Consider the following 26,451-nt stretch of genomic DNA (forward strand, 5'->3'; position numbering starts at 1 on the left):
CACTCTTCAACTGACACTATAGGTAATAGGGTTTTGATTCCTTTTAGGCACCTCTTTTCTAGGGACATGCTCAGGGTTTTACAGGAGGCCAGAAAATCTGCAACTAGAAAGTCTTGTATGTACAAATGGAAGAGATTTTCTGTCTAGTGCCATGCTCATCACCAGGATCCTTTCTCACTGGCGCTTCCTGTGGTTCTCTCCTGTTTGTGTGAGTTACTCCAATCTGGCTTGGCCTGTTCTTCTGTAAAGGCCAATTTGTCAGCTATTTCTACCTGTCTGCCCTTGAATCTTCCTTTGGCTTCTTGCTTTGAGGTCACAGTTTCTTAAAGGTGTCCTGCATCTTGGGCCCCCATGGAAACCTATTCCTCCTCCTTGGTACTTTAATTTTGTTTTCGACAAGTTTGACCCAAACTCCTTTTGAGCCTGCAGGTTCAGCTTCTCTGCAATATTTTACCTGAAAGACTGTCTTATTACTTGCTGAAACTTCTGCTCAGAGGGCTTCTGAGCTTCAAACCCTTATGGCCATCCCTCTTTTTTTGTTTTTTCTCACAGCGACATGTTGTCCCCTCGTACTAATCCTCCTTTTATACCCAAGATGGTCAGTGAGTTGTCATTAAATCAGGTAGTCAAATTCCCTTCCTTTTTACCTTCTCCTCAGTCTGCTAGTGAGAGGGCCCTACATACTGTGGATTTGCACAGACAGCTCAGGTATTATTTGGATAAAACTTAGGCCATTCGTAAATCTGACCAGCTTTTTGTTTCTTTTCATTTCTTTTCATCCCAGGACATTTGGGTTTGGCTACTTCTAAGTAAACCATCTCCTGCTGGATATCTAAGGCCATTTTTTTTGTTCTTTTCATGTCAAATATCTCTTCTGAAGTTTCTTCAACGGGTTGGACATCAGTTCCATCCTTGAAGCTGCTACATGGTCTTCAGTGCATACCATCACTAAACATTATAAATTTGATGTGGTTTCTAGGGCCAGAGCAGGTTTTGCTTGAGCCATTCTGCACTGGTTTGTTGAGGGTTCTTCCCAGCCTTCTACTTCCCAGTCCTTTTCTTGAACGTTTGAGCTCTTCCTACTGTGAAGAATACTGCAACAGTAGTGATATAGAATTGCATAGTACAGTTTTTCTTAACCATAATAGTAGATGTCCTTCTCTTCACCATTGCAGTATTCACTTCCTCCCTCCAACTCCTTTTTTCTTTTGGCTCCTCTCCTGGCTGAGGGTCTCCCTTTTCTTTCCACATTTTCTCCTTCTGGATGTGCATAGCCTCTTTTGTCCTATGGAGGCTGTTCTCTTCTGGGGCAATTCAGTTCTGGGTAACTACATCTGTATGTCACCTTTATGCCCTACATCCTGTATAGGAAGCATACATGTGACGTACAGTGCTTACAGGATCTAAAGGCTTTGCTATACTGGCCGGATGTTGGACTATCCTTAGCAGGAGATCCCTACTGTGAAGAATACTGCAACAGTGGAAAGAAGGATCTACTGCTATGGTAAGATCAGTACTTTGTCCCCAAAGTAAGAAAATAGAGGGAACTGTTAGGCTCGTGGGAGTAGAGTAGAGCAGAACATAATGTAGTTGTGGAACACCTTGCCGTAATAGTACATATTCAAGTAGATCACTGTTGCAGTACCATTTTTCCTCTCACTGTCCCCTCTTCTTTGTTTGGGCATCTTGAGCTTTGGTGGGGTATCATGTCCTTATGTTACTCACCCTTCACCTTCTCCTACAGGGCTTCTGGCCTGCTTATATCTAAATAGATTGGGATGGGGGGACAGGATTCCTTACCCTTTCAATTCAGCTTAGAGTTTGAGTGCTTTTCTCTTTCTCTGTCTCTGTCTACTTAAGTGCTATAGTTTTAGGGGTTAATGTTATCTGATGTTCCCCTGGAGAAGGAAGGTTGATCAGCTCTGGATGTAGGGCATTCTGCAGCTAAAGCACTATTGGGCAGGAGTACTGCAGTAGTGATTTACCAGAGCATTTACTGTCATGGTGAGTCATTACACAGTTGTACTTCAGCCTATCCCAATAAGGAGATGGCAGGCTTAGACTGTTATCCTCTCTCACTAATAACCGAGCATCTAAATGATCCATAGTATTTGTTGTTTGTTTTGTTTCCCTTGTGGATTACACTTGGAAGCTCGTCTTGGTATAATGTGCTTTAGTTTGTCCCCAGTCTTCAAATGCTAAGCAAGACAGAAGTACAAATTCATCTGCATTTGTGCACTGCATAGAACTCGACATTGCATGCTTATTAAATGCTTACTTTATGCACTGTGGGGCTTTAATAATAGTAGTATCTCAGCTGCAGGTGATAGAAGGGAAATTAAGATGACGTTAAAGGCAGACTGCATCAACAGGAGGAATATGGAAAATGAATATTGGTCGGTCTTGTTGTGCACAGTCTGATGGTTGAAGAATAGGAGGTATCCATACTGGACGCTCAGAGAGACATTGTGTTGTATGCATTACACAAACAAGAAACAAGAGCCATGGTGGGTAAACACTGAGCTGTGATGATACCACGATTCAAAGCATGAAAGATGGGTGGTGGGATGAATGAGCAAAAGGAGAGAGCTGGCATTGTACCTTATTTGGGGGAAGGGAAGCTACCTTGCTTTCCTGCTTTACTAGTTTAGTCCAGTTTCAGAGTTGCTGATTCCTGGGCTTTGGTTGTAGTTCCTGTGTACTGTTTCCTTGCCTTATTTGGGGGAAGGGAAGCTACCTTGCTTACCAGTGGGAGTGGGAAGCATTGAGCTGCCTTTTGTCCAGTTTTGTGAGGTTTCAGCCAGTAACTAGTAGATTATTGGTCGTTTTGGGCCAGTTTCTAGCTTTTTCCAGCCCCCTGGTATAAAAGCAGCTAAACGCGTTAGCTGATTTAGAGTGATTTAGCGGAGCTGCCACTGTTGCACACTAGGGCAGTGCGGTTAAGCAGGTTTAAACTATTCGGGCTACCTAAAGTCCACTCTTCAAATTTTCCCTTAAAACTACCTTCCTTGAACTATACTACTGATCAAATCAGCGTATCCTATAACTAAAAAGATCAACTCTACTTGACTCCAAGTAGACTATTCTCTATCTATTAAACCTAGCACTTGCTCCTACAGTACTTATTACCTTGATACGGCACTCTTGTCATAGATAGTACCCCAAAAAGGCAACCCCCGATTTCTCGGTGACCCACTTCCCCGGGAATCTTTTTTAAAGTTTTTTTCTACCCTTCTAGCATGTCGAGGGATCAGTTGCTAGTGTCCTCTCCTGCTCAGCTGGTGAACCTGGGAATATTGAGGCAATGTTTCAATTGCCTCATGTACACAGAAAACCCTTTCCTCCTCCCACAAAACACAAATACATGCGAGAGATGCAACTATACGGCCAAACTGGAGGCTGAGCTCTCTCAACATAGGACTGGCAAGACCAGTCAGGAGGAGAAGGTTACCACACACACTATAGACCCAGTCTCACATAGTACCATTACAACCTCAAATCATACACATAAACACACAAAGACATACTCGGAGGCTCTGATCAAAAATCTACCAAAACAGCAGAGGCCACCAAAGCAGACACCCAAACAACCACCACCTCAGAACACAACACCCGCAACACATAGACCTCACAGTCAGAGTGTCAAACAGTCACAGCCCTTAAGGCCAAACACAATGCCAGACACACTAGTCATTGGTGTCTCCATAGTCAGACACACTGTCGTCCCGCTCACCAGACTGAGTAAGGAGAAGGTCACAGTAAGCTGCCTGTCGGGCGCTAGAATCCGCCACATAACGCAAGCACTCAGGTCTCTCAACAGCAGGTACAAATATGACTCAGTCATTGTCCACGCTGGTGTAAACGACCTGAGACGTACCTCCTTGGACTACATGAAAAGAGACATTGAGGAGCTCTCTGATTATGTAGCCCAGGCAGGTATGACCCTGACCTTGAGCAGTATCCTACCTTCACCAAGAATGATGCCACAATACAGAGATAAGATGATCAGCTTTAACAATTGGCTTAAACACTGGTGTCATTCAAAGGGGATCCAGTATCTGTCTGCCTGGGATGACATGCTGGACAAGCCACGCTGCTTCGCAAGGGATGGCTTGCACCTGTCACCCTGGGATTCCGGATATTGGCAAAGGCTCTTGCCACCCCATAGTGCCTTTTTAGGCAAGGCTCAAATTCTAAACCTACCACCCTAGAACACAAAAAGGAAAAAACTAAGGGTAATGCTGCTCAATGCCAGAAGTCTAAATCTCAAAATGCACGCACTCGAGGCCCTTCTCAGTATGGAGAACATCGATGTCTGTGCTGTGACAGAAACCTGGTTCAAGGCTCCTGAGAGCACCCCAGCGCTATCAGGTTTTACCTCATATCATGCGTTCCGGCCCCAAAATCCGGACAATACCAAGAAAGGAGGGGTATCCATATTCATCAAGGACACCCACACCTCAAGACTGGTGGCAACGCACGATGCATCGGAGACCATCCAGGTGCAATTAACCATAGGCAAGACTGCTCTGCAAATTGTAGCATGTTACAGGCCACCCTCACAAACTCAGGAAACTCACATGGCCTTCCTGAAAACACTAGAGGGATAAATGTATCACCAAACACCATCATACTAGGTGACTTCAATTACCCTAATATAGACTGGGAACACTACTCAAGCCCAAACACCCTAGCCCAAAAGTTCCTGGAATTCATAAACTCAAATGCCATGGAACAACTAGTCACCATCCCACAAGAGGAGATAACATACTTGATCTCATCATCACGAACATGGGAGCACAATGTTCAACACCGGAAGTATACCCCTCACTGGTGAGATCAGATCACAAACTAATCTCGCTGGAGGTCCTCATCCCACCCCACCTGAAATAAAAAGACCACAGTAAAGAACTTCTCAAAAGCCGACTTCACACTTCTAAAGACTAGTGTGGTCTCCTTTCAGGCCCCGAGCCATGGAAAACAATACGCAAGCCACTGAATCACTTACAAACGCCTTCTACCAGCACCTGCAGGACTGCATGGATAAGGCAATCCCAAGCAAAACAAAGACTCTTTGTACCAAAGGCAAGCGTCCAGTCTGGTGGACCCCAGCCATAAACAAACTCTACAACAAAAGGAGGAAGCTACTACAAGATAGAGCAAAATCCTTAAAAGGTAAGACACCCTTGATCACTATAAGTAAAAACTAAGAGCTCTCATAAAATCATCCAAAGCAAATTTGAGAGAAAAATAGCTAAAGACTCAAAAGACAATCATAAGGCCTTCTTTAGCTATGTTAGAAACCTAGGAGGAAACTCCCAGATATGCTCAGAACTAGTTCAAAATGATGTGAAGATTACTGATCCTACAGACATTGCCAACATACTGGCTGACAGGTTCAGTGCAAACTTCTCCCCTCCCCAAAAGGAGAGATATCTATACCAAATGAGTGCAGCCCCAAACATCTCCAGCGCCCAAGTGAGAACTGCTCTCTCCAAAGCAAAAACACAGCATCCATGGGACCCGATGGTGTCCCGGCTGTGTGCTCCACAAACTCAATGAGGAATTAAACCCACAGCTAGGACAGCTGTTTAATCAAAGTCTTACCTCTGGATACGTACCCAGGGAGTGGCGCACTGCAACTGTGGTCCCACTTCACAAAGGCGGTGCCTCCACAGACCCTGGAAATTACCGCCCCATTAGCTTGACAAGCCTTATCTGCAAAGCCATGGAGAGGATCATAATGGACCTCATAAATAAAGACATAGGGAATTTGCAGACTTTGGATCCAACCCAGTTTGGCTTTGTCAAAGGCAGATCATGCCTTTTAAACTTGGTTGACTTTTTGAAACAGTCACCAAAGCCATTGATGAGGGAAAGGCAGTCCATACAGCCTACCTCGATCTGGCTAAGGCCTTCGATACAATACCCCACTCGGGTATCATTGAAAAACTCATCAGCTTAAATGTTAACCCATACATCACAAGATGGGTTGCAAACTGGCTGAGTGACAGAACCCACAGGGTCAGAGTTGCTGGCGCCATGTCAGACTCAAAGCCTGTCACAAGTGGTGTCCCACAGGGCTCAGTCCTGGGCCCACTCTTGTTTGGCATCTACTTTTCAGTACAAGCAAACACAGGAGGGTTATGGCTGAAAAAGTTTGCAGATGACTGCAAACTGGGCGCCATAGTAGAAAACACATCTGACACAGATATCCTTCAGAAGGGTCTCACAGAAACGGATAATTGGTGCCAGAGCCACGGCCTAAAGTTAAATGCCAAAAATGCATAGTCATACCCTTCGGGAAAAACAAGGTTACCCCTAGCTACCAAATAGGTGGCAATCCACTGAGCACAGAAGAAGTTATCAGGGACCTGGGGACCCAGGTTGATAGTAGTCTGTCATTCGACACCCATGTAGCTAAAGTAGTTAGGAAGTCCTTCTACATTGCCCACCTTATCATGAAGGGATTCTCATCTAGATCAAGGGAGGTCATAGTCTCCCTTTACTCATCACTCATCAGACCAATGATTGAGTACAATGCCCCATTCGGAATGTATCTGACCCGACACTTGCAGCAGCTAGAGAGGCCACAAAAGTTCCTCACCAAAAGGATAAAGGGTCTCAAAAATCTGTCCTATGCTGCCCGACTGAAAGAACTCCAGCTCTATTCAGTCGCTTACCGCTTGCTCAGAGGTGACCTTTGCCTAACATACAAGGCCATGTCAAACCCAGATTTGATGAATATGCTTCACCTCAAAAATCTAGATCCATCAGAGCCACAAGGCGGGAGACTTAAACCTCGACACGGCTATTAATAGGGCGTGCTGGAGGGATAGATTCATCACCCAAAGACTCCCTATGCTGTGGAACAAAATCCCGGTACATGTGAGGCAGAGCACCTCGCTGGCCTTGTTCAAGAGAAATCTTGACCAATGGATGGGAGATCGCAGATATACCCCAGGAATTACCTCAGTGTCACTGCTCGACAGAGGCACAGCCAAATAATGGGTATAGTTCCCCATACTAAAGGGGTGGCGTAAGCCACAAAACAATGGGCTAGGCTTATAAATGCCCTCGGGCAGATAGCCTAGTATGAACCTATGAACCTATGAACCTAAGAGTGGAGAAAATATGCTTACACTGGTAGGAGGGATAAAGCTCTGACTATGGCCCAGGTGACCAGAGTTTGAAAAGCTTGATGGTACAGGTAGAGAGGATGGGGGTGCCCATCCTTGAGAGAGTGTGCTTATTTTGGGGCACTCATGCATTTCAGTTTCCGTGATGCAGACTGGGGAAACAGACCTACAATACTATATGAGAATAAGGAGAGAATCTTGCAGAAGAGTGGGGCAGTTCAGCACCCATTCCCTTTGTACTCCCCACACTCAGGGTGTTTCTGAGCATGTGAAGGAGAGGGGAAAACACTCCCTCAGCAGCAATACAACTCTGCCCCAGGATGCCTGGATCTATTTACTAGCTCTGGTTATAGTTGGACAGAGAAGTCTTGGGGAGGTTTTTAAGAGTTTAGTAGACCCAGTGACTGGAAAGAGGCACTGGAAGCAGCTGAAGGCCCAGCAGTAAAAGAACAAAGAGCAAAAAAAAAATGAATGGGAAAGACTTGCTTTGCTGTGAAGAAAGTACAGAACAGCTGTGAGATTGAAAGAGTAACAATGTTGCTAACTATGAAAGTAGACTATAGTTTTTTCACCTTGGTGCAGAGCACACTATAGGCAGCAGGGGGGGGGGGTGAAAGTTTTATAAACTAGCATTAGGAAACAGGCAAGGAAAAATATAAGAATTGTTTGAACCTTGAACTTTTGACTATTCAGTATCTGCCTCTAAACAGTCTCTATGTTCATGCTGGATGAATGGAGGACAGCAACAGTCATTCACTTGTACAAGGATTTGCTTCAAAGGACCTGGGTAATTATAGACAGATAAGCCTGACCTGCCTTATCTATAAGGCAATGGAAAAGATAATTGCGGAATTAATAAACAAGGATATTGGTAATATACAGACATTTGACCCAACCCAATTTGGATAACTTAAGGGCAGGTCCTGCCTACTTAAACTGGTTGACTTCTTCAAAATAGTTACTGAAGTCATAGACAAAGGCAAGCAGTATATACCACATATGTAGACCTAACAAAGTTGTGCGACACTATCCAACAGTCTGGTATTGTAAATTAACTCTCTCAGTTAAATATCAATCCATATGTAACTTGATGGATAGAAAATTGTCTCACAAATAGAACCCTGGAAGTTTGGGTGGATGGCAGTACCTCCTCCAAAAGACCAGTCACTGGAGGTATACCACAGGGTTCAGTCCCCTGGTGACTCCTGTTTGGCATTTACTTCTCAAAGATCAAAGTTAATGTTAAGATTTGGTGTCTGACCTAGTTTGCATATAACTACAAACTTGGTGCTGTCATAAACTGATTACCAATCACTGTTTCTCTGAGTTGCATCAACGTTAAAATAATAATAAAGTAAGGAGGTATGGGGGCTTGGCTGCTGCAAAAAAAATGAGTCCGTTACTGCAGAGGTTTAAGGCCATGAGCTATTAACCCACAGGTGACCCAAGTTTGATTATTTAGCCAGATACCTGCAAGAGTTGGCAGGGAAAGATGGGAGTAAGTGGCTGCTACTGGCTTACCCATCCTGGCATGAGGGATGCGGCTGTTGCCAGCCACTGGGCTTACACCTAATAGGAGCACAAGGTACTTCTCCTTTGGAGTACAGGAATAGGAGAGCAGCCCTACCTTGCTTCCACTTCTGTGTCGACGTCTGTGCAGAGGGCAGCATTTGCATAGCTAGGCAAACTGTTAGTGAGATGTTGGTGCTGTGCCTGGAGAGAGGGTAGGCTGCCCTGCTAACTCAGCAAACTGACCTGCTCCCTACCACTTCATCCTTATCCAGAGAATAGATGGGACAGTAGTGCTTCCCAGGTAGGGCTTTTATAATGCCTGGGAATGCCTCTTGCCCTTCCCTGCAGATGGAATGTATCTTTTGGGTGCCAGTAGTGGAGCTATCGGGCAAGGTCTTGTGAGGGTGAGAAAAAAATGTTATGATCCGTTAACAATCTGTTTCCTGAATTACTCCAGATTTGATTCTCTCAGCCTTCATTTTCCAAATATCTGACTGTGTGCAAGTCACTTAAGATATTGCTCCCTGTTGCCGCTGGGAAAAGAAACTTGTCTAGTGGGCTTTCCCAGTTAAGAAATAAAATAATTGGGAAAAAATTGTAAAAGCAATTCTTATTTTTCATTTTTTTTTTCATTTGGTCAAGACCTACACAGCTGCAAGTGCACATTCTCGAGCATTATTATGTTTAGGATGTCAGAATCAAGAAATGTTTGCAGTGAAATTCTGTTTGGAAACCTGTAGCCCTGGCCTGTCATAGTGTGCTGTCTAGAAGAACCCATCCTTATACTGAAGTGAGAAAAATAAAGGCCTGGACAAATGATTTTGAATGTAATGTTATCTGTTTTAAAAGGTAGTGGGCAAGATCATACCTCAGAACGTCTAAGTGCAAGAAATCTGGACAAAGCTAAAATAATGGGAGGATATAGGTTCAAATTTGGGTACATTTTTAAATTTTGTTCTTATAATGTTAGAAAGTTGCTATAACAGTAGACGGTGCATTAGCATGCATTTTCTGAAGGATGGGAAGTCTGAAACTCAAATGTGTATCATGATTTAGTGACTTCAGTCCTCTGTGATTTGCCAGAAAAAACACAAATTTTGAGGAACAGACCAAAAATGTGGGGCAAAACTGTGAATGGAAAAAAGAGTCCAAATGTTGCTTCCATTTATTGAGTAGAGAAAAACAAATACAAAGCTCGGGTATATTTCATCCCTGTGTACTTAAAGAACTAGATGCATTATTTAGAGGAAGTTATAGCAAAGCAGAGGACAAAAGATATGGAGGTAGGGGCAAATTCAAGATGACAAGAAAGTTAGTAACTGGGCAACTAGGGTGGCCATTTAGACCAAGGCTGCTGTGGAAAACTGACCAGCAGGAGAAATGGATGCATATACAGTGGATATAAAAAGTGTACAAACCACTGTTAAAATGCCAGGTTTTTGTGATATAAAAAATGAAACCACAACAAATCATTTCAAAACTTTTCCTACCTTTAATGTGACCTATAACGTGTACAATTCAACTGAAAAACATACAAATCTGTTGGGGGGGGGGGGATATTAAAAAAAAATGTACAATAACCTGGTTGCATAAGTGTGCACACCCTTAAACTAATACTTTGTTGAAGCACCTTTTGATTTAATTACAGCATTTAGTCTTCTTGGGTAGGAGTCTGTCAGTATGGCACATCTTGACAATATTTGCCCACTCTTCCTTGCAAAAGCGCTCCAAGTCTGTCAGATTGCGAGGGCATCTCTTGTGCACAGCCCTCTTCAGGTCACCCCACAGATTTTCTATTGGATTTAGGTCTGGACTCTGGCTGGGCTATTCCAAAACTTTCATTTTCTTCTGGTGAGGCCATTCTTTTGTTGATTTGGATGTATGCTTGGGGTCATTGTGGTGTTGAACGGTAAAACTCCTCTTCAGATTTCTAGCAGACACCTGAAGTTTTTGGGCCAAACGTGACTGATATTTGGAACTGTTCATAATTCCCTCCACCTTAACTAAAGCCCCAGTTCCAGCTGAAGAAAAGCAACCCCAAAGCATGATACTACTACCACCATGCTTCACTATGGGTGATGCGAAGTGTTGTTTTTGCGCCAAACTTACCTTTTGGAATTGTGGCCAAAAGGTTCAACCTTGGTCTCATCAGACCAGAACAATTTTCCCAGATGCTTTTGGGAAACTTGATGTTTTGTTTTGCAAATTTTAGCTGGGCGTGGATGTTTTTCTGTGTAAGAAAAAGCTTCCATTTTGCGACCCTACCCCATAGTCCAGACATATGGAGAATATGGGTGATTGTTGTCGCATGTAGTACACAACCAGTACTTGCCAGAAATTCCTACAGCTCCTTCAGTGTTGCTATAGGTCTCTTGGCAGCCTCCCTGACCAATTTTTGTCTTTTCATCAATTTTGAAGGGACGCCCAGTTCTTTACAAAGTCACTGTTGTCCCATATTTTCTCCACTTTTTGATGACTGTCTTCACTGTGTAACATGGTATATCCAATGCTATGGAACTTTTTTGTACCCTTCTCTTGACTGATACCTTTCAACAATGAGATCCCTTTGATGCTTTATAAGCTCTCTGCAAACCATGGCTTTTGCTGTAGCAGGCAACTGAGTAAATGTCAAGAAAATCCTACTAGGAGAGCTGAACTTTATTTGGGGTTAACCAGAGTGTCTTTAGTTGATGGTAGGTGTGTACCCAAGAAGACTGAATGTTCTAATTAAATCAAAAGGTGCTTCAACAAAGTATTAGTTAAGGGTGTGCACACTTATGCAACCAGCTTATTGTACATTTTTTTATTTTTTTTATATTTTTTCCCCCTAACAGATTTGTTTGTTTTTCAAGTGAATTGTACAGGTTATAGGTCACATTAAAGGTAGGAAAAGTTTTGAAATGATTTATTGTGGTCTCATTTTTTTATATCACAAAAACCTGACATTTTAACAGAGGTCTGTACACTCTTTATATCCACTGTAAGTAATCTAAGAAGGTGAGCAAGTGAAATGTATCCCAAAAAAATAAGACAGAGGTATAGAGTATTTCTGTACAAGATGAGTATTGCATGAGGTTTGTTTTTTGTGTTAATTGTCACATCAATACAGAAACTGGGATGGTATTGTCGTAAGAAGGTTGAGTTGATATGAATTGGGTTGGGAATACTGATCAGGAAAATGGAGCGAATGAGTGTTACTCAGCAGACAAGGCCAAGGATATGGATTGTCTTAAGTCATTTAAAGTTCTGTGAGGAACTTGTGGAGTTTGTTGCAAGAGTTCTGCTTGATGTCAGGGATGCTTGTGGTCTTAAGGGATTAAACAGTCTCAGCATACCTCTCAAGTCTACCTCATTACGAGGAATGTTCCTCATTTGGGATCTTAAAAAGTTCATGTTTCTCAAAGTTCCACATTGTAAGACTGTTAGCAATTTTTTAAACTGATATCCATGATGAATAGAAATGAATCATATTAGTTAATTAAAAGAATTATCCTGTAAGTAAAAATATCACATTAACCATCCTTTGAACTTCCTAGTTATAGATGTTCGTAAGCTGTTAGCAAGTATTCCATATTTTGCCCATTTGTTCCAAGTTATGAGAGGTAGTGTACCGCATTCTGGAAGTGGAAGATTGAGAGCTGTGAGTGTCAGTAATGGTTAGTTTATGTTGGAGGGCTCTAGGAAGAAGGCAATGAACTAGGGTCTTAACTGTGGCTTTTGTGCCATGTTTGGCTAAAAGGATGTTATTTAGCCTGTTTTGCATCTTGTTTATGGTTGAAGCTGTCAGTTTAGAAGTTGTTTCATTATGTTTTAGCAAGGCACTCAACATATTCTGTCTCTGCAGATCTCTTGGAATCCTGTTAAGTATGAGGGAAGGCTGTTTAGATTAGTAAATTTCTTTAAATTTGATTACTGGTGTCGTTCACTGATCAACAGTTAACATTTGCAGACACTGCCCGGGTGAAAAAAAGAACTAGTCACAACAAAGGATTAAAAAAAAAAAAAAAAAAAAAATCAAAGCTTTCATGGAAAACGAGCAGCGTAAAGATTTGCGGTGACTAGAAATAGGCAGTTTTAAGCTTTGGTAGTATTAGAGTTAGAATCAAGAGCTGACTGAGCTGAATAGGGGAAGAAAACGAGTACTAAACATATTCAAAAACAGCTTGAAAAAAATACATTATGGTCACCTGGTCCTGTTAATGTCATACTGCTTGATTTGTAATAATCATATTCCTGTTCCTGCCATAGTAGCAATATCTTTACTTTATTGTAATCCTAACTTTTCTTCAACTTGACAACTTTCCTAACTTACCCACTCTTATTGCAACACAACTTCACCTACAACCCTACATGCAACTCCCATATATCCTGTAAGGAACCATATTCATTTCAGAAAAGGGGATAGGTTCCTGACTCAGAGACTCCCCAGACTTTGGAATAGACTGCCCATACATGTCAAGCAGAGTGCCTCTTTGGCCCTCTTCAAAAGGAACCTTGATGATTGCATGGGAGATAGGAAATTCACCCTGGGGATCACGTCAGTCGCCCTGCTAGACGGGTCCAGGGAAGTAAATACTGTGGGAAGAAATAGCCAGGGAATTGTTATGGCTAGACTTGTATAGGCCCTAGGGCCAATAACCTAGTACCAACATATGAACCTATTCATTTTTGCATTTTGTTGTTTAGCATTGGTAACCCTGTTTGCTAAACACTGCGCTCGTATCCTTGCTTTCTTGTTAATGTATCACATATGGTTGTACTTTACCTTAATGACTTTATTTCATATATAATTGTGCATTTATATATTTGCAACTCTTCATTGCTGTGAATACTTTTACATGTTAAATGTTTTTGTACAGTTTTTTAATTTTATTATATTTGGAGCTTATCTTCATGGGACTCTTCTGAAAAAGGCCAGCTTTGCTCAGTCAGCTATCCCTCTGTGTGTGTGTGTGTGTGTGTGTGTGTGTGTGTGTGTGTGTGTGTGTGTATGTATTTCATTTTGCTATTTTGGCAGTAATGCAATAATTGCATGAATGGGAGTCTAAGGAATGGACTAAAGATAAAGTCTGCGGAAAGAATCTGTGATGTTAGGTGCATATACACTGGAGGACAGCAATGACAGATGAAATTATATATTCAGTCTTCACTGTGGTGTTACAGCAAGCTCAGAACCTCATTAGAGGTTATCTTGGAACTTTTATTCAATAACGTTAAGAACTATACCGAGTGTCAAGGTTGCTTTTTTAAAATATGATAAATTTATTGATCTGATAGCCACAGATAAGAGGTTCCAGATCTTTGCATTTCTTAGAAAAAATAGTTCTTGTCAGTAGAGTGTAGTAAGAGCTGATCTTTAATAGAAGTTTATTTTGGGTGTTTAGAGCATACTCCTGAATGACAAGCCTATAGCAGATGCTAATAATTCATTATTGAGACATCTACAAACAAGTTAAAACTCCCCTTGCAAGTCTCTCGCTGATAAGAGAATAATTCCATTCTCTGTTGATGTGAAATATGTTTAGTACATCTCAAACCTGCAATTTACCTGGTGAATGATTTCTGCATCTTGTGTAATTTCCTGAAGGACTATGAATAAGAACAAGGTAACCTACCATATTCCATATGTGGTCTTACCAATGACCTATATATAGTGGGGATAAGATGTTTGTCTTTCATTTACTGAATAAAAATATAATTTACTTTTCTGTAACACTTTCTTATAATTGTGATGGTATTTTTATCAAATTTCAAAAAAGTTATCAATATGTGTAATATAGGCATGCAAATTTTTTGCAGAACAAGAAAACAATGTGAAATTGTAAAGAAAAGAAGGGTGAAGAGAAATGGGGACATGCGAAAACCTGGGGAAAGAGAAAAATGTAGGATTCATCATCATCTACCCCCCCGCCCTTCTTCATTTTCTAAATGGGGACGGAGTGTTGCATCAACTGTTGCCATCCCACTCCGTCACACTCCTACTTTCATAGTCCTGCCTGACTGACACACGTCTTCCATCACCCAATACATCCATCTCTTTGTTGGAAGCCCTCATTTCCTCTTTTCATCCTCCTGCTTCTCCCAAATCACCTTCAACAAACATCATCTGCTTTCCTGCACATCTGCCCAAACCAGCGTAATATGTTCTCTTTGACCTTCTCTGCACCTGCACCTGCAGCTGTTTTGACTTCTGCTCTGATATCTTCTACAATATCCTACCACCTGTCTTATGCACTTCATCTCCACCACTAGCATTCCTCGCCTCCTATGTCTTCACTCTCCAGGTTTCTGTACATACAGTATTACTGGTTGGACCACTGTTTTGTACACCTTAATTTTCAACTTCTTTGGCATTCATCTGTCGCACACTAGCCCTGACATACGTAAATAGAAATATTTCAAGTACAGGCAGTAATGCCCTTCTAGCCTGCCATTATGCCAAAGCAGTTGTTCCCATAATAAATGTACAGGCTGTTTTTAAAATATCTAAACTAGTGCTTGCTCTAATGTAATTTGTTAATCTGTTCCATGCAGCAGCAACTCTCTCAGAGAACCAATTAGTACACTTCTCATTCCTATAGAATCTTCTACGTAGGTTGTCTTATGATTCTGTACTATTATTGATCACCACAAATATTCCCAGAGTTAGCTGTCTCTGAATGCCCTGTATACTTGAATAAGGTCTCCTCATTCTATATGAGAACTGTACAAGTTTAGATATTTTACTCTTTCTTAATAACTTAAATTTTCACTTCTGTGGATGCCCTTGATATATTTCTGTTGTACTCTTTCCAGTTTACTCATGCTTGTTTTCTTATAAGGGTTCCACATTGTTACATTGTTATTCTGTGCTCGCGTTTGAGTCTAATATAAATAACAAACAATGAAGTCATCATTTCTGATTTCCTAGACTTTATATATGTAATTGGTTGATATGATTAGAAAAACTTAAAGCTGGATCTACCTGTATACCCAGGTCCATAACTGAATCTGCAATTTCAATTACTGTGTGCTGTATTAAGTATTTACCTTTCAATTTGTGTCCCAAATGTCATATACTTAGATTTTTATGTGTTTATCATCATATTAATTTCCTGTATCCAAATGGTCAATTTAGTAAAGTTCTTTTGCAGATATGTCCTATCTGTAACACACATAATCAGTTTACCCATTTTCAGGCTGTAGAACACCTCAGATAAAAAGATAGATCTAAGAGCGACCATCTAAGCATGTATGAGCCTAGGATAGAGCCCTGTGGCACACCCTGACTGTAGCCTCAAATTTCACCTCTCCAACTGGTTATGATACTTGCCATGCCGTATTTGCAAGCCATGCACCTTTCCATCTTATCAGGAGTACATGAATACCTAGTTGTTCTAATTGATTGATCAGTATTTTGTGTATGACCCTTTCAAATTCCGAGGTTAAGTCTATATAAATTACATCATGGCACAATTTTTCATTCATTGCTGCTGTTATGTTGTTGTAGCTCTATTACCCACCTGTAACATGATCTTCTATGTTCAAATATGCATGCTGACCTATGGTTTCAAGTCCCGTCTTTTCCAGATCTGACAATTTATCTAATATAACCTTCTCCATTATTTTACCCCAGCATTAGTTGTCTTCTGGGTCTGTATGACTCTGGGTTTGTCCTATTTCCGTTCCGTTAAAGACGAGTTTAACAAGTGCATGTCACCAATTATGAGGAATGTCTCCATATTTATATGACCTAGTAAATAGCAGAAACAATGGTACTGTAAGTTCAGATTGAAGTGTTCTCAGATCATTATTACTAATTCTGTCTTTTCCCTCTGGTTTGTTTAGATCCAGAATTGTGTAGATGTCTTTCCATAGCACTGTTGCAGTATTCTTTACCTAAGGGGATCTCCTGCCAAGGGCAGCCCAATGTCTGGTCTGGTCTGTATACCAAAGCTTTCAGCTCTTATAGGTGCCGTATGTCACATATATACTGCCAGCAAATGACATAGGGCATAAAGGTGATGTATGGACACAGATCCTCAGAACTTCTTTGCTGCCAGTCTGAACACCATTATCAAATGTTCGCCTGAATGCCCTTCTGCTGTGCTGGTTACCAAGCAGTGTTTTTCAGATAAGTACCTTGATGGAGTTTTTTTTCTTTTCCTTTCCTTATTGTGGTTCTGTTCATGTCATCCAGAAAGAGAAGATATCAGTGTGGGAGCTAAATTCCCCATAAAGACTATTTTGACCAGTGTCTTTTTTGTTTGGGTGCTTCCCACAATCATACATAGTGTTCTGTCAGGCATTTATGCTTAAGACTCAGTGTAGTTGACAGTCCTTTGCAAGTTGCTGGCTGAGGGGTGCTATGGAGGCATCTTCCTGTCCTGAGGGCCAGCCATCTGACAGGAAGAAGGGCAAAAAAATTATGCCTGATCTGCATGCTGTCCATCCTCCTCCAGATGTCTGTCTCTAGACTGGTGAAAGCCTGGAGGACGATCCAGCACTTACTCTGGATTCCTGTGCTGCAACCCCATCAGAGGCTGTCATGGATCTGGCTTCTTGCACATGCTTGTAGGCTTTACAGATGTCTGTACCTGATGTTGAGGAGGAATCTCAGCAGATTATGTCTGAAGAACCGAGTGGGGGATTCCTCAAATATTAGTGAGGAAGGAGATTTCTACTACCATAATAGAATCACATCAGGGATCTGACTCTCCGATGGTGTTTCTCGTGGACATCACACAGATAAAGAAACAGAAGACAAAGCATATTTCCCTTGCTGTGAAGGATCCCCAATGTGAATGGCAGGATTTCACTTGGGGTTTATTTAATATTTTGATGGTCTTAAAGCCACCTAAAGGGATCTTTAGTCCTACTCCTCCATTGTCTTACACTCCATGCAAGAGGCCTAGGGAACCAGATTCCTTAGATGAGGATCTGGATTCGGGGGAAGAATCCCTTGCTTATTCTTCCCAAATCCCTTCCCCCTTGGATTATGGTACAGAGGAGGAGGATTCCTTAAGTCCCGACTCTCCTTTGGAAGAACTTTCCTTGGGAACACCATCACCCATATGAATGACTCTTAAGTGGGATTGTTCTCCAGTGTCTGATATTCACAAAATATATTATAAGCTTCTACAGATGTAGTCCCCAAAAAAATCTGCTGTTCCTCCTGTTATGGATGCATTTTTGGATACCTTTTCAGCAGCCCCTGATTCTCAGCCTCCCCCACATAAGAAGCCAGGTAAGTTCTGTAAAATGCCTGAGGAGTACAGATTTCTCTATAAATGCCCTTCTGATGACCCTCCTGTAGTGTGAGTCTCTTCTGATTCACCATCCAAGTTACTGATATCCAGCAAGTTGTTGCCTTCTGATAAGGATATTAGGGTTATGGAGAGGTTGGGCAAGATAGTTTACATTGCTCCCACTTTGTCATTTAGGGCCATTAACAACCAGACCCATATGACTAGGTATGTTTTGGCTGTCCTCTCTCAGGTTTCTAAGTACGTTTCTGATCTTTTTGACTCTGAGGGGATGGCGTCATCCCTTTCCCTCCTGGACTGCACTTCACAAGCTGCCCACCACACAATCAAATTATTTTCCCTTCTGGATGCACGTTTCTATTTTGTCCCGAGGGTGTTCTTTTCCTCCTGTGGCTTTTTCAGTGTTTGTGTGCCGTTGGTGTATGGCACCTACAAGAGCTGAAGACTTTGGTGTACTGGATGGATGTTGGGCTATTATTTGCAGGAAATCCCCTTAGGCATCTATAAAATGGTTTCCTGATATGCTCAATATCCTTATTTAATTTTTCTTGATCTTGTCTCTCACTGTTTAATTTGTTTGTAGAGCTGGTTTATTTTAATTTTCAAATAGTCAAACCTCTCTCCAATTTCTTATATATATATATATATATATATTTTTTTTTTTTTTTGGTCTCAGCTTAATCAAGTATCTCATTGTTAGGGAAATGTATCCTCCTGATTGTGTGCCTAGATCCTTCAAACTTTTTTTTTTTTTTGCTTTCAAACAATTTCTCTCTCAAAATTTTCCACATTCCTTCTGTTTTTTTTTTTCCCACTGAATGTAGCACTCCAGTTAGTTTTACCTTGTGACTGTTCTGCTTTTGTATAATCTGTTGTTAATCTTCTGTGCATTGGTTTAGATTTCAGTTTGACAGAATTATGTAGCAACAAATTAACATTTATAAATCCATGAACATTGCAAATCAAAGGTGGTAAAACATGACATGAAGTAACAGTAGTTTCTTTAGGAATACAAACAATGTGTAATAGGTTCTGTTCCTGGTAGGCTGTTTTTACAATCTAAAGCAATAATTGTTCTTGAACATATTTTGTAAATAATTTCCTTAGTAATGTTTAATCAATATTATTCCAGTCTGTTTCTGGTACTTTTAAGTCCCCAGCCATTATTATTATTATTATTATTGTTATTATTGTTGTTGTTGTTGTTGTTCCCACATGTGTTTCATGCAAGAAATGTATGAGTTCCTCTAGGTCATCAGCACTTGACTTTGGCAGTCTATTGTTATGTTTCAGGGTTGTCTGAACAAAGGCCTGCAATTTAGTTACTTTTCTGGCTGTGTGGCTGGATATAAGTGTAGTGTAAAACAAGGTCTGAGCCAAACAAAAATCAGGGTGATTAAAGACAGAAAAGAAGCAGTCCTTGTACAGAAGGTAAAGAAAATAACAGTGACCCTCCCAAATCACATTTTATGTCAATGGCATGGGAATTCAAAGTTACTTCCTTATGTCTGGCATGAGTCATGCAAAGTATTATGGGAAAGAGAAAGGCTTGAGGGAGCACAAGATCACATTGATGCATCAAGCCCCATTGGTAGCCATGTTGTAGAAAACTGGCTAAAATTACAAATAAAGCACTTAGAGTGATTTTGAGGTCTTAAAATAGGTCAGGAAACAAGATAGCGTGAAAAAAAAACATTTTAGTTCTAGGGTAGAGTTTTCCTTTAATAAGCCCTTGCACGTGGCCTGCACTAATTCTACCATCTTTTCCAGGACTTCAAACCATCACAAGACTGCCCAAATCAGATTCCTTGGGACCTTGTCATATGCTTTCTTCATGTTTAGGAATCCCCTTGTCATATGCTTTCTTCATGTTTAGGAATCCCCATTTGGGCTGTTTTCCTCATCTTCAGTTTCTTCTCCACTATCTGTTTCACTGCAAACATTGGATTGGTTGTGTTTCACCTTGATCTGAATTTGAACTGCTCATCTCCCATCTTACTTTCTATTGCTCTGTGTACTTGTTTATCTAACACCCTCTCCAATGCAGTGTGAGAGGCGTTTGATATTTTTATACTTCCCACAATTGTGAATGTCCCCATTGTTCTTGTGCACTTGCAGTAGAATGCTTATTCTCCAGTCATGTGGGATATGCCTTTCTCTCTCTGTACTGCTACGAGTACCCTCTGAAGCCATTTCTCCCCTAACTGGCCCATGTCTGATGTGATCTCACGTGAGCTTGCTGCTATTCCTGACTTCATTTCCTTAGTGCTTTTCTTATTTCTTCTAAGGTGGGTGGTGGTTCCTCTTTTATTGCAGGCAATGCATGGGGCAGTGCAGCTTCTGTGGTGTTTTCCTCACTTAGAAACTGCTGTAAATGCTCCTTCCATCTGCCATTGCTGTCCTGTGGACTTTTGAAAAGGTTGTTGCTGGTATATTTTCTGAATGTTATCTGATGGCTATCATCTTTATCTTTTTGCCTTTGCCTTGCAACCTGATAGACTGTGCGTGTCATCTGCCTTGTCACTTTCCAGAAGTTAATAGAGTGCCTCTGATGCTTTGTTCTTTGCTGTTGTGATTGTTTTTATAGACTCTGTTAGCCAGCCAATATTCTCACTTTTTCCTGCGTTCCTTCTTTCTTTTGATAACTTCACGGTCTTCTGCATTCCACCATCAACTTTCCTTATGTACCTTATTTCTATACCTGGCTTGGCTGCATATCTTTTCTATAGTTCTGACACACACTGTTTTGAGACACTACCATTCTCCTACAACTCCGGCTATTTCTTCCTCTTTTTGAGGTGCTAGAACGATAGGTATTTCATTGAACTCCTATGCTTTCACTCGGGTCAGTTTCCAGGTTATCATCCAAGTCTCTGTTGACCTTGTAACATTCTCTGACCACTGCTTGCAGCTGGTTGAGGCTACCAGTGGCTTATGCTGTGGGCAGACTATTTCACCAGGGATGACTTTACAGTCTCTTATTCTACCCCAGCACCCTTTCCTCACTAGGAAGAAGTCTACTAGGATTGCATTCTGACCGTTCTTATATTTGGTCTTGTGACTTTATTGCTCTTGTTATTTTCTGTCATGTGTTGGCCACCATCTAACTATTGTCAGATAGAACTCTAGAATGCCTTGCCTTTATTTCTCTTGCCCCACCCTTGTGAACCCAGGCACTCCTCATATCCTGGTCTGTCTGTGTGTTCCAGTATGAACATTTAGGTCCTTATCTGCACCAGTTTAGGACTAACACAAAGAAGTATTTTAAATGAGCATCTTAATTTAGAGTACTAGTACAGTTTGTGTAGTTATTCTTTCTAGTGTAGCAATATGCATTCCTTTGTTTTTAAATTCTTCTTCTTAGACCTATTTCCTTCCTGACAATCATGCGCATATCCTACTGGCACATTCATTCCTTCTAAACCTTGGGGTTCTGCAGTACCAGTACAGAGTAGCAACAGCCAGTGATTACATCTTTTTGTGTGTTGCTACACGCCATCTTGCCAAGCACAATGCAACATGCCTGTTGTACTGGAACTAAACCAGATGTGCAATGCTTGCCAGGATGAGAGATTGCTGCAGTACGTGACCTTCCAAAAACTGGGTTCCACCAATGAGCCAACTTCAGGTGTTCACTGTAATCCCGCCTCCTCTGGCTAGTAATCAAACCTAGGTCATCTGGGATTTAGTCAGGACTTCTTCCCACTGTGTCTTGGAACCGCTCATATTGTGGATTGACAGTTTACACAACAGAATTGACATCCAGCATTTACTGAAGAAAATTTATTTATTCCTCTCTAGAAAACACAGTATACCAGTGTTTGTTTCACTTTTGTAAACATTGTCACAAGTATACTTTTGCATAATCAGAAATCTCTGTAGAATTCTTCTACTTGTCCCCCAAAAATGGTAAAAGTAAGGTACCCTTGGAACCTCCACAATCACCTTCTGGATACTGTTGAATTTAACAAAACCACCACCATAACAGGTACAAGCATACAAAATCTGAAGGTAATGCTACTCAGTGCTAGAAGTCTAAACCTCAAAATGCACACTCTCGAGGCACTCCTAAAAATGGAGAACATCGATATCTGTGCAGTAACTGAGACCTGGTTCAAGGCTCCAGAACCTGGTTCAAGGCTCCAGAGAGCACCCCTGCAATACCAGGCTACAACGCTTACCAGACTTTTCGGCCACCAAACCAGGATCGAAACACTAAAGGTGGAGGAGTGTCCTAACTAACACTAGGTAAGACTGCAATCCAAATTCTAGCTTGCTACAGATCCCCCACCATGCCCCAAGATTCTCACTACACCTTTCTAAACATACTAGAAATATTAAGATACAACCAAACACCCTAATACTGGGTGATTTCAACTACCCTGATATTAACTGGGAAAACTACTCATGTACCAACACCTTTGCCCAACGGTTCTTGGAATTCATAAATTCCAATGCCCTGGATCAACTAATCCATAGTCCCACCAGGGGCTCCAATATCCTAGACCTGGTAATTACCAACATGAGAAATTGATGCTCCACGCCTATGGTCACCCCCTCGTTGCTCGGGTCAGACCATAAGCTAATCACCCTAAACGTCTACATCCCACCCCATAAAAACCTTCTCTAAAGCCAACTTCATGCTACTCAAGTCAGAAGTGACAAACTTCATGACACCCATGCAGACGGGAACTGAAAGTTCGACTGCTGAGTCCTACACTAAGGCACTGTACGAGCACATCCACTCATGCATGAATAGTGTCATCCCAAATAGAACCAAGATGCTCTCCTCCAAAAAAAGGAAGCCAGTCTGGTGGTCTCCTGCCATAAACAAATTTTATAACAAAAGGAAGAAACTGTTGCAGAAAAGAGGAAAATCCCACGATGCAAAAAATTCCCTTACCAGCATCAGTAAGAAGCTGAGATCCCTTGTAAAATCCTCCAAAGCTAGTTACGAAAATAAAATTGCCAAAGATTCCAAAGACAACCACAAGGCATTCTATAACTATGTCAAGAATCTAAATGGCAATGCTCAGATCTGCTCTGAGCTACAACAGAATGGCATTAAATATACTGATCCCAAGGATATTGCCAATGTCCTGGCAGATCGATTCAGTGCCAACTTCACCCTCTAAACGGCCCCTCTCAATACTGGAAGATTGCCAAATTCCGGTAATAACAGCCACACAGATAAAAAACACTCTCTCCAAAGCTAAGAATATAGCATCCGTGGGACCAGATGACATCCCAGGCTGTGTACTACATGAACTACAAAATGAACTGGCACCTCACCTAAATGTCATGTTTAATCATACCCTCACCTCAGCCTTCATGCCCACTGAGTGGCTAACAGCTGCAGTTAACCCACTCCACAAGGGGGATCCACTTTGGATCCCAGGAACTACCGCCCCATCAGTCTGACGAGCCTGATCTGCAAGGCCATGGAACGTATTGTCATGGAACTTATAAACAAAGATTTTGGCAACCTTCAAACACTGGATCCCACCCAGTTTGGGTTTGTGAAGGGCCGATCATGTCTCCTGAACCTGATTGACTTCTTCAAATCAGTCTCCAGAGCCGTGGATGAGGGTAAGCCAGTCCACACAGCCTATCTGGACCTAGCCAAGGCCTTTGACACCATCCCCCACTCTGGAATCCTAGATAAACTTACTAAGCTGGGCATTAATCCCCACGTCACTCGATGGGTTGCCAACTGGCTTACTGACAGAACCCACACTGTAAAAGTGGCTGACTCCAAATCCAGCTCCAGACAAGTGACAAGTGGAGCACCCTCAGGGTTCAGTCATGGGACTGCTCTTGTTTGGCATCTACTTCTCTGAAGTATAGGCCAACACTAAGGGACTCTGGCTAACAAAGTTTGCAGATGACTGCAAACTGGGAGCCATTATTAAATCCCCAAATGATGTCGATACTCTACAAAAGGGCCTTACAGAAACAGATGTTTGGTGCCAGAGCCATGGGCTCAAACTCAATGCTAAAAAATGTATAGTTATCCCCTTTGGGAAAAAAACATGTACCCATGAATTACCACATAGGTGGCAGTACACTAAACACCGAAAGTGTGATGAGACTTAGGGACACAGGTGGACAGTGGTCTCAGCTTCACTAACCACATCGCCACAGCAGTCAGGAAATCCTACTATGTGGCACACCTCATCACTAAGGGCTTTTCATCCAGAAAAAAGGAGGTCCTTGTCCCACTGTACTCCTCCCTGATTAGACCCTTTATAGAATACAGCGCCCCATTTGGTGTGTACCTCTCAAGACATCTGCAACAACTGGAAAGGCCGCAGAAATACCTCACTAAAAGAATCACAGGCCTAAAGCAAATGCCCTATGCTGACTGCCTTAAAAAACTCCAGCTATACTCTGTCGCATATTGTCTACTCTGAGGCGATCTCTGCTTAACATAGAAGGCCATGTCAAACCCAGAGCTGTTGGACATGGTACACTTAAAGAAATCCCAATCCCCCAGAGCCACACGCTTCAGGGATCTAAACCTTGTCATCACAATAAGCAAAACATGCTGGAGCGATAGTTTTCTGACCCAGAGACTCCCCAGACTCTGGAATAGACTGCCCATACATGTCAAGCAGAGCGCCTCCTTGGCCCTCTTAGAAAGGAACCTTGATGATTGGATGGGAGAAAAGAAATTCACCCTGGGGATCACGTCAGTCTCCCTGCTAGACAGGGGTCCAGGGAAATAAATAGTGTGGGAAGAAATAGCCAGGGAATTGTTATGGCTAGGCTTGTATAGGCCATAGGGCCGATAGCCTAGTACCAACCTATGAACCTAATCTCCTCAGCATACCTTTGTACAGCATTTGACATGCATACCTGTATGCTAGGCTATACCAAAATTAAATCCTTGTTTACATTCTGTTATGTTTCATGGGATTAGGATCAGTGCTGACATCTTGAATATTTAAAATTATCTTTGTGTGTTGTAAGGGGGAGTTCATGTTTGAATTCAAGGTCTGGTGGTTAGCACAGAGGATTACGGTTGTGTTAAAGAGGTGCTTCCTGTAGTCCAGGGTTAGCTTCCCTCGACCTTCTTTTATTGACTGTGTGACCCAAGTCACTTAACCAGACAGTGGAAAATTAAGCTAGTCTCCTGGTTGACATGCCTATTAACTAACTAGGGACCCTTTTGCCAGTCTTTGGTACTTTGCAGTAGTCTTGCTTATATGGTTCATTAAAATGGTCAGTTTATGATTGTTTAAGTTCTTTCCTCAAGTGTCCAAATATATGGAGGTAATACCATCAAGTCCAACTGACTTGTTCATATTTTGCAGTGTGAGGAATGCTTTATTAACTTTTCCTTGTGTGAAATGACTGCAGTTGGCATCTTTACCATGTCTGTGGAGTGCCTTTGGGATCACCCTTCATTTCCTTTGACTACGTTGTAGTTGTAGCTCTGCTTTTCACACTGTCCTTTATGTAAATCCTTTTTTTGTTTTGTTAATTCCTACTGACTTGTTTACTTTTCTTCACCCCTCTATGTACAAGTGGTGTTTCATATCCCTTCTTGATTAAAATAAATTTCCTTTCTTCCTTGATTAAATCTGATGAGAAATGAGGAAATCTCATGGCCTGAAGTGCTAATGTTACAATTACGTCAACAGTTGTACAGTTTAAAATCGACATTTACATGCAGCTAATATTTTGAAGTAATTCAGTTGTCTCCACTAGGGGCTTGATAGACACTGTCTACATTGTTCTAAGTATATTTGTCATTATTTCTGAGATCTGTTAGATGCAGACCCGTGTATCACTCCTCCATCTTCTAGCCAACCTTCAGATTTCAAGTCCATTCCTAGGAATGAATTGCATATTTCCTTTGATTTCTAGTAGTTTTTTTTTTAAATTCCAGCTTTCAGGTAAAGGAGATTGGATGGGGACATGCCTGTTTTGACCTCGACTTCCACTGTGTGTTTATTTTAATCATAAAGGTGAACGACATTTCATGTGGTCTACATATTGTGCCACTCTGGAAAGTGATTACAGTTCTGCAGGTCTGTTTGCTGATTGCTCTTTGCTTTACTGTAATGCTTAAACTTCTTACCCTCTGTTTTAATCCATTTTCAGGATGCTGTAAACAAGAATCAGCCAACAACACCATATACTATAAAATTACGAGGTGCACCTTTTAATGTGAAAGAGGTATGCGTATAACATTTCATGGTTAATTCCGGTATTTAACAGGCTGAATTATGTTTAATTATGATGTCTTGCTAAAAGCTGAATTACATTTATGAGGTCTTGTTAATAAAAGTTAATTTAATACGCAGTTGTATTTATTTTTTGCGACATAAACATTTTCAGGGAGGCTGCATATTCCATCATGTGAAAGCTTTGTTAGTCAAGCTGATGGCCACAAGAGGTCAGTATCTCTCCAACTGAGGATTAAAAATGCATTTTCCAATGAGAGATGGAGTCTGCCTTTTTAGTGTATTGAGTTGCGTTTTGTAACTGTCAAACGTGTATGTTTTTAGTGTACCACATTTATCTTGTAGGAGAATAAAATTCAGAAC

The 26,451-nt window shown here is 41.5% G+C and overlaps 1 protein-coding gene across 1 annotated transcript in view; it reads left to right on the plus strand.

Annotated features, from left to right (window-relative positions):
- Positions 1 to 26,451, plus strand: part of RBM19 (RNA binding motif protein 19) — a 1,836,515-nt gene that overhangs the window by 611,323 nt on the left and 1,198,741 nt on the right. The window contains exon 7 of the mRNA XM_044054094.1: positions 26,006 to 26,080. Within this exon, the coding sequence (XP_043910029.1) occupies positions 26,006 to 26,080 (75 nt within the window). The remainder of the gene's footprint in view (positions 1 to 26,005; positions 26,081 to 26,451) is intronic.

The sequence above is a fragment of the Protopterus annectens genome, chromosome 13.part0, assembly GCF_019279795.1.
Source record: "Protopterus annectens isolate FY-2018-M chromosome 13.part0, PAN1.0, whole genome shotgun sequence".
Classification (NCBI taxonomy): Eukaryota; Metazoa; Chordata; order Ceratodontiformes; family Protopteridae; genus Protopterus; species Protopterus annectens.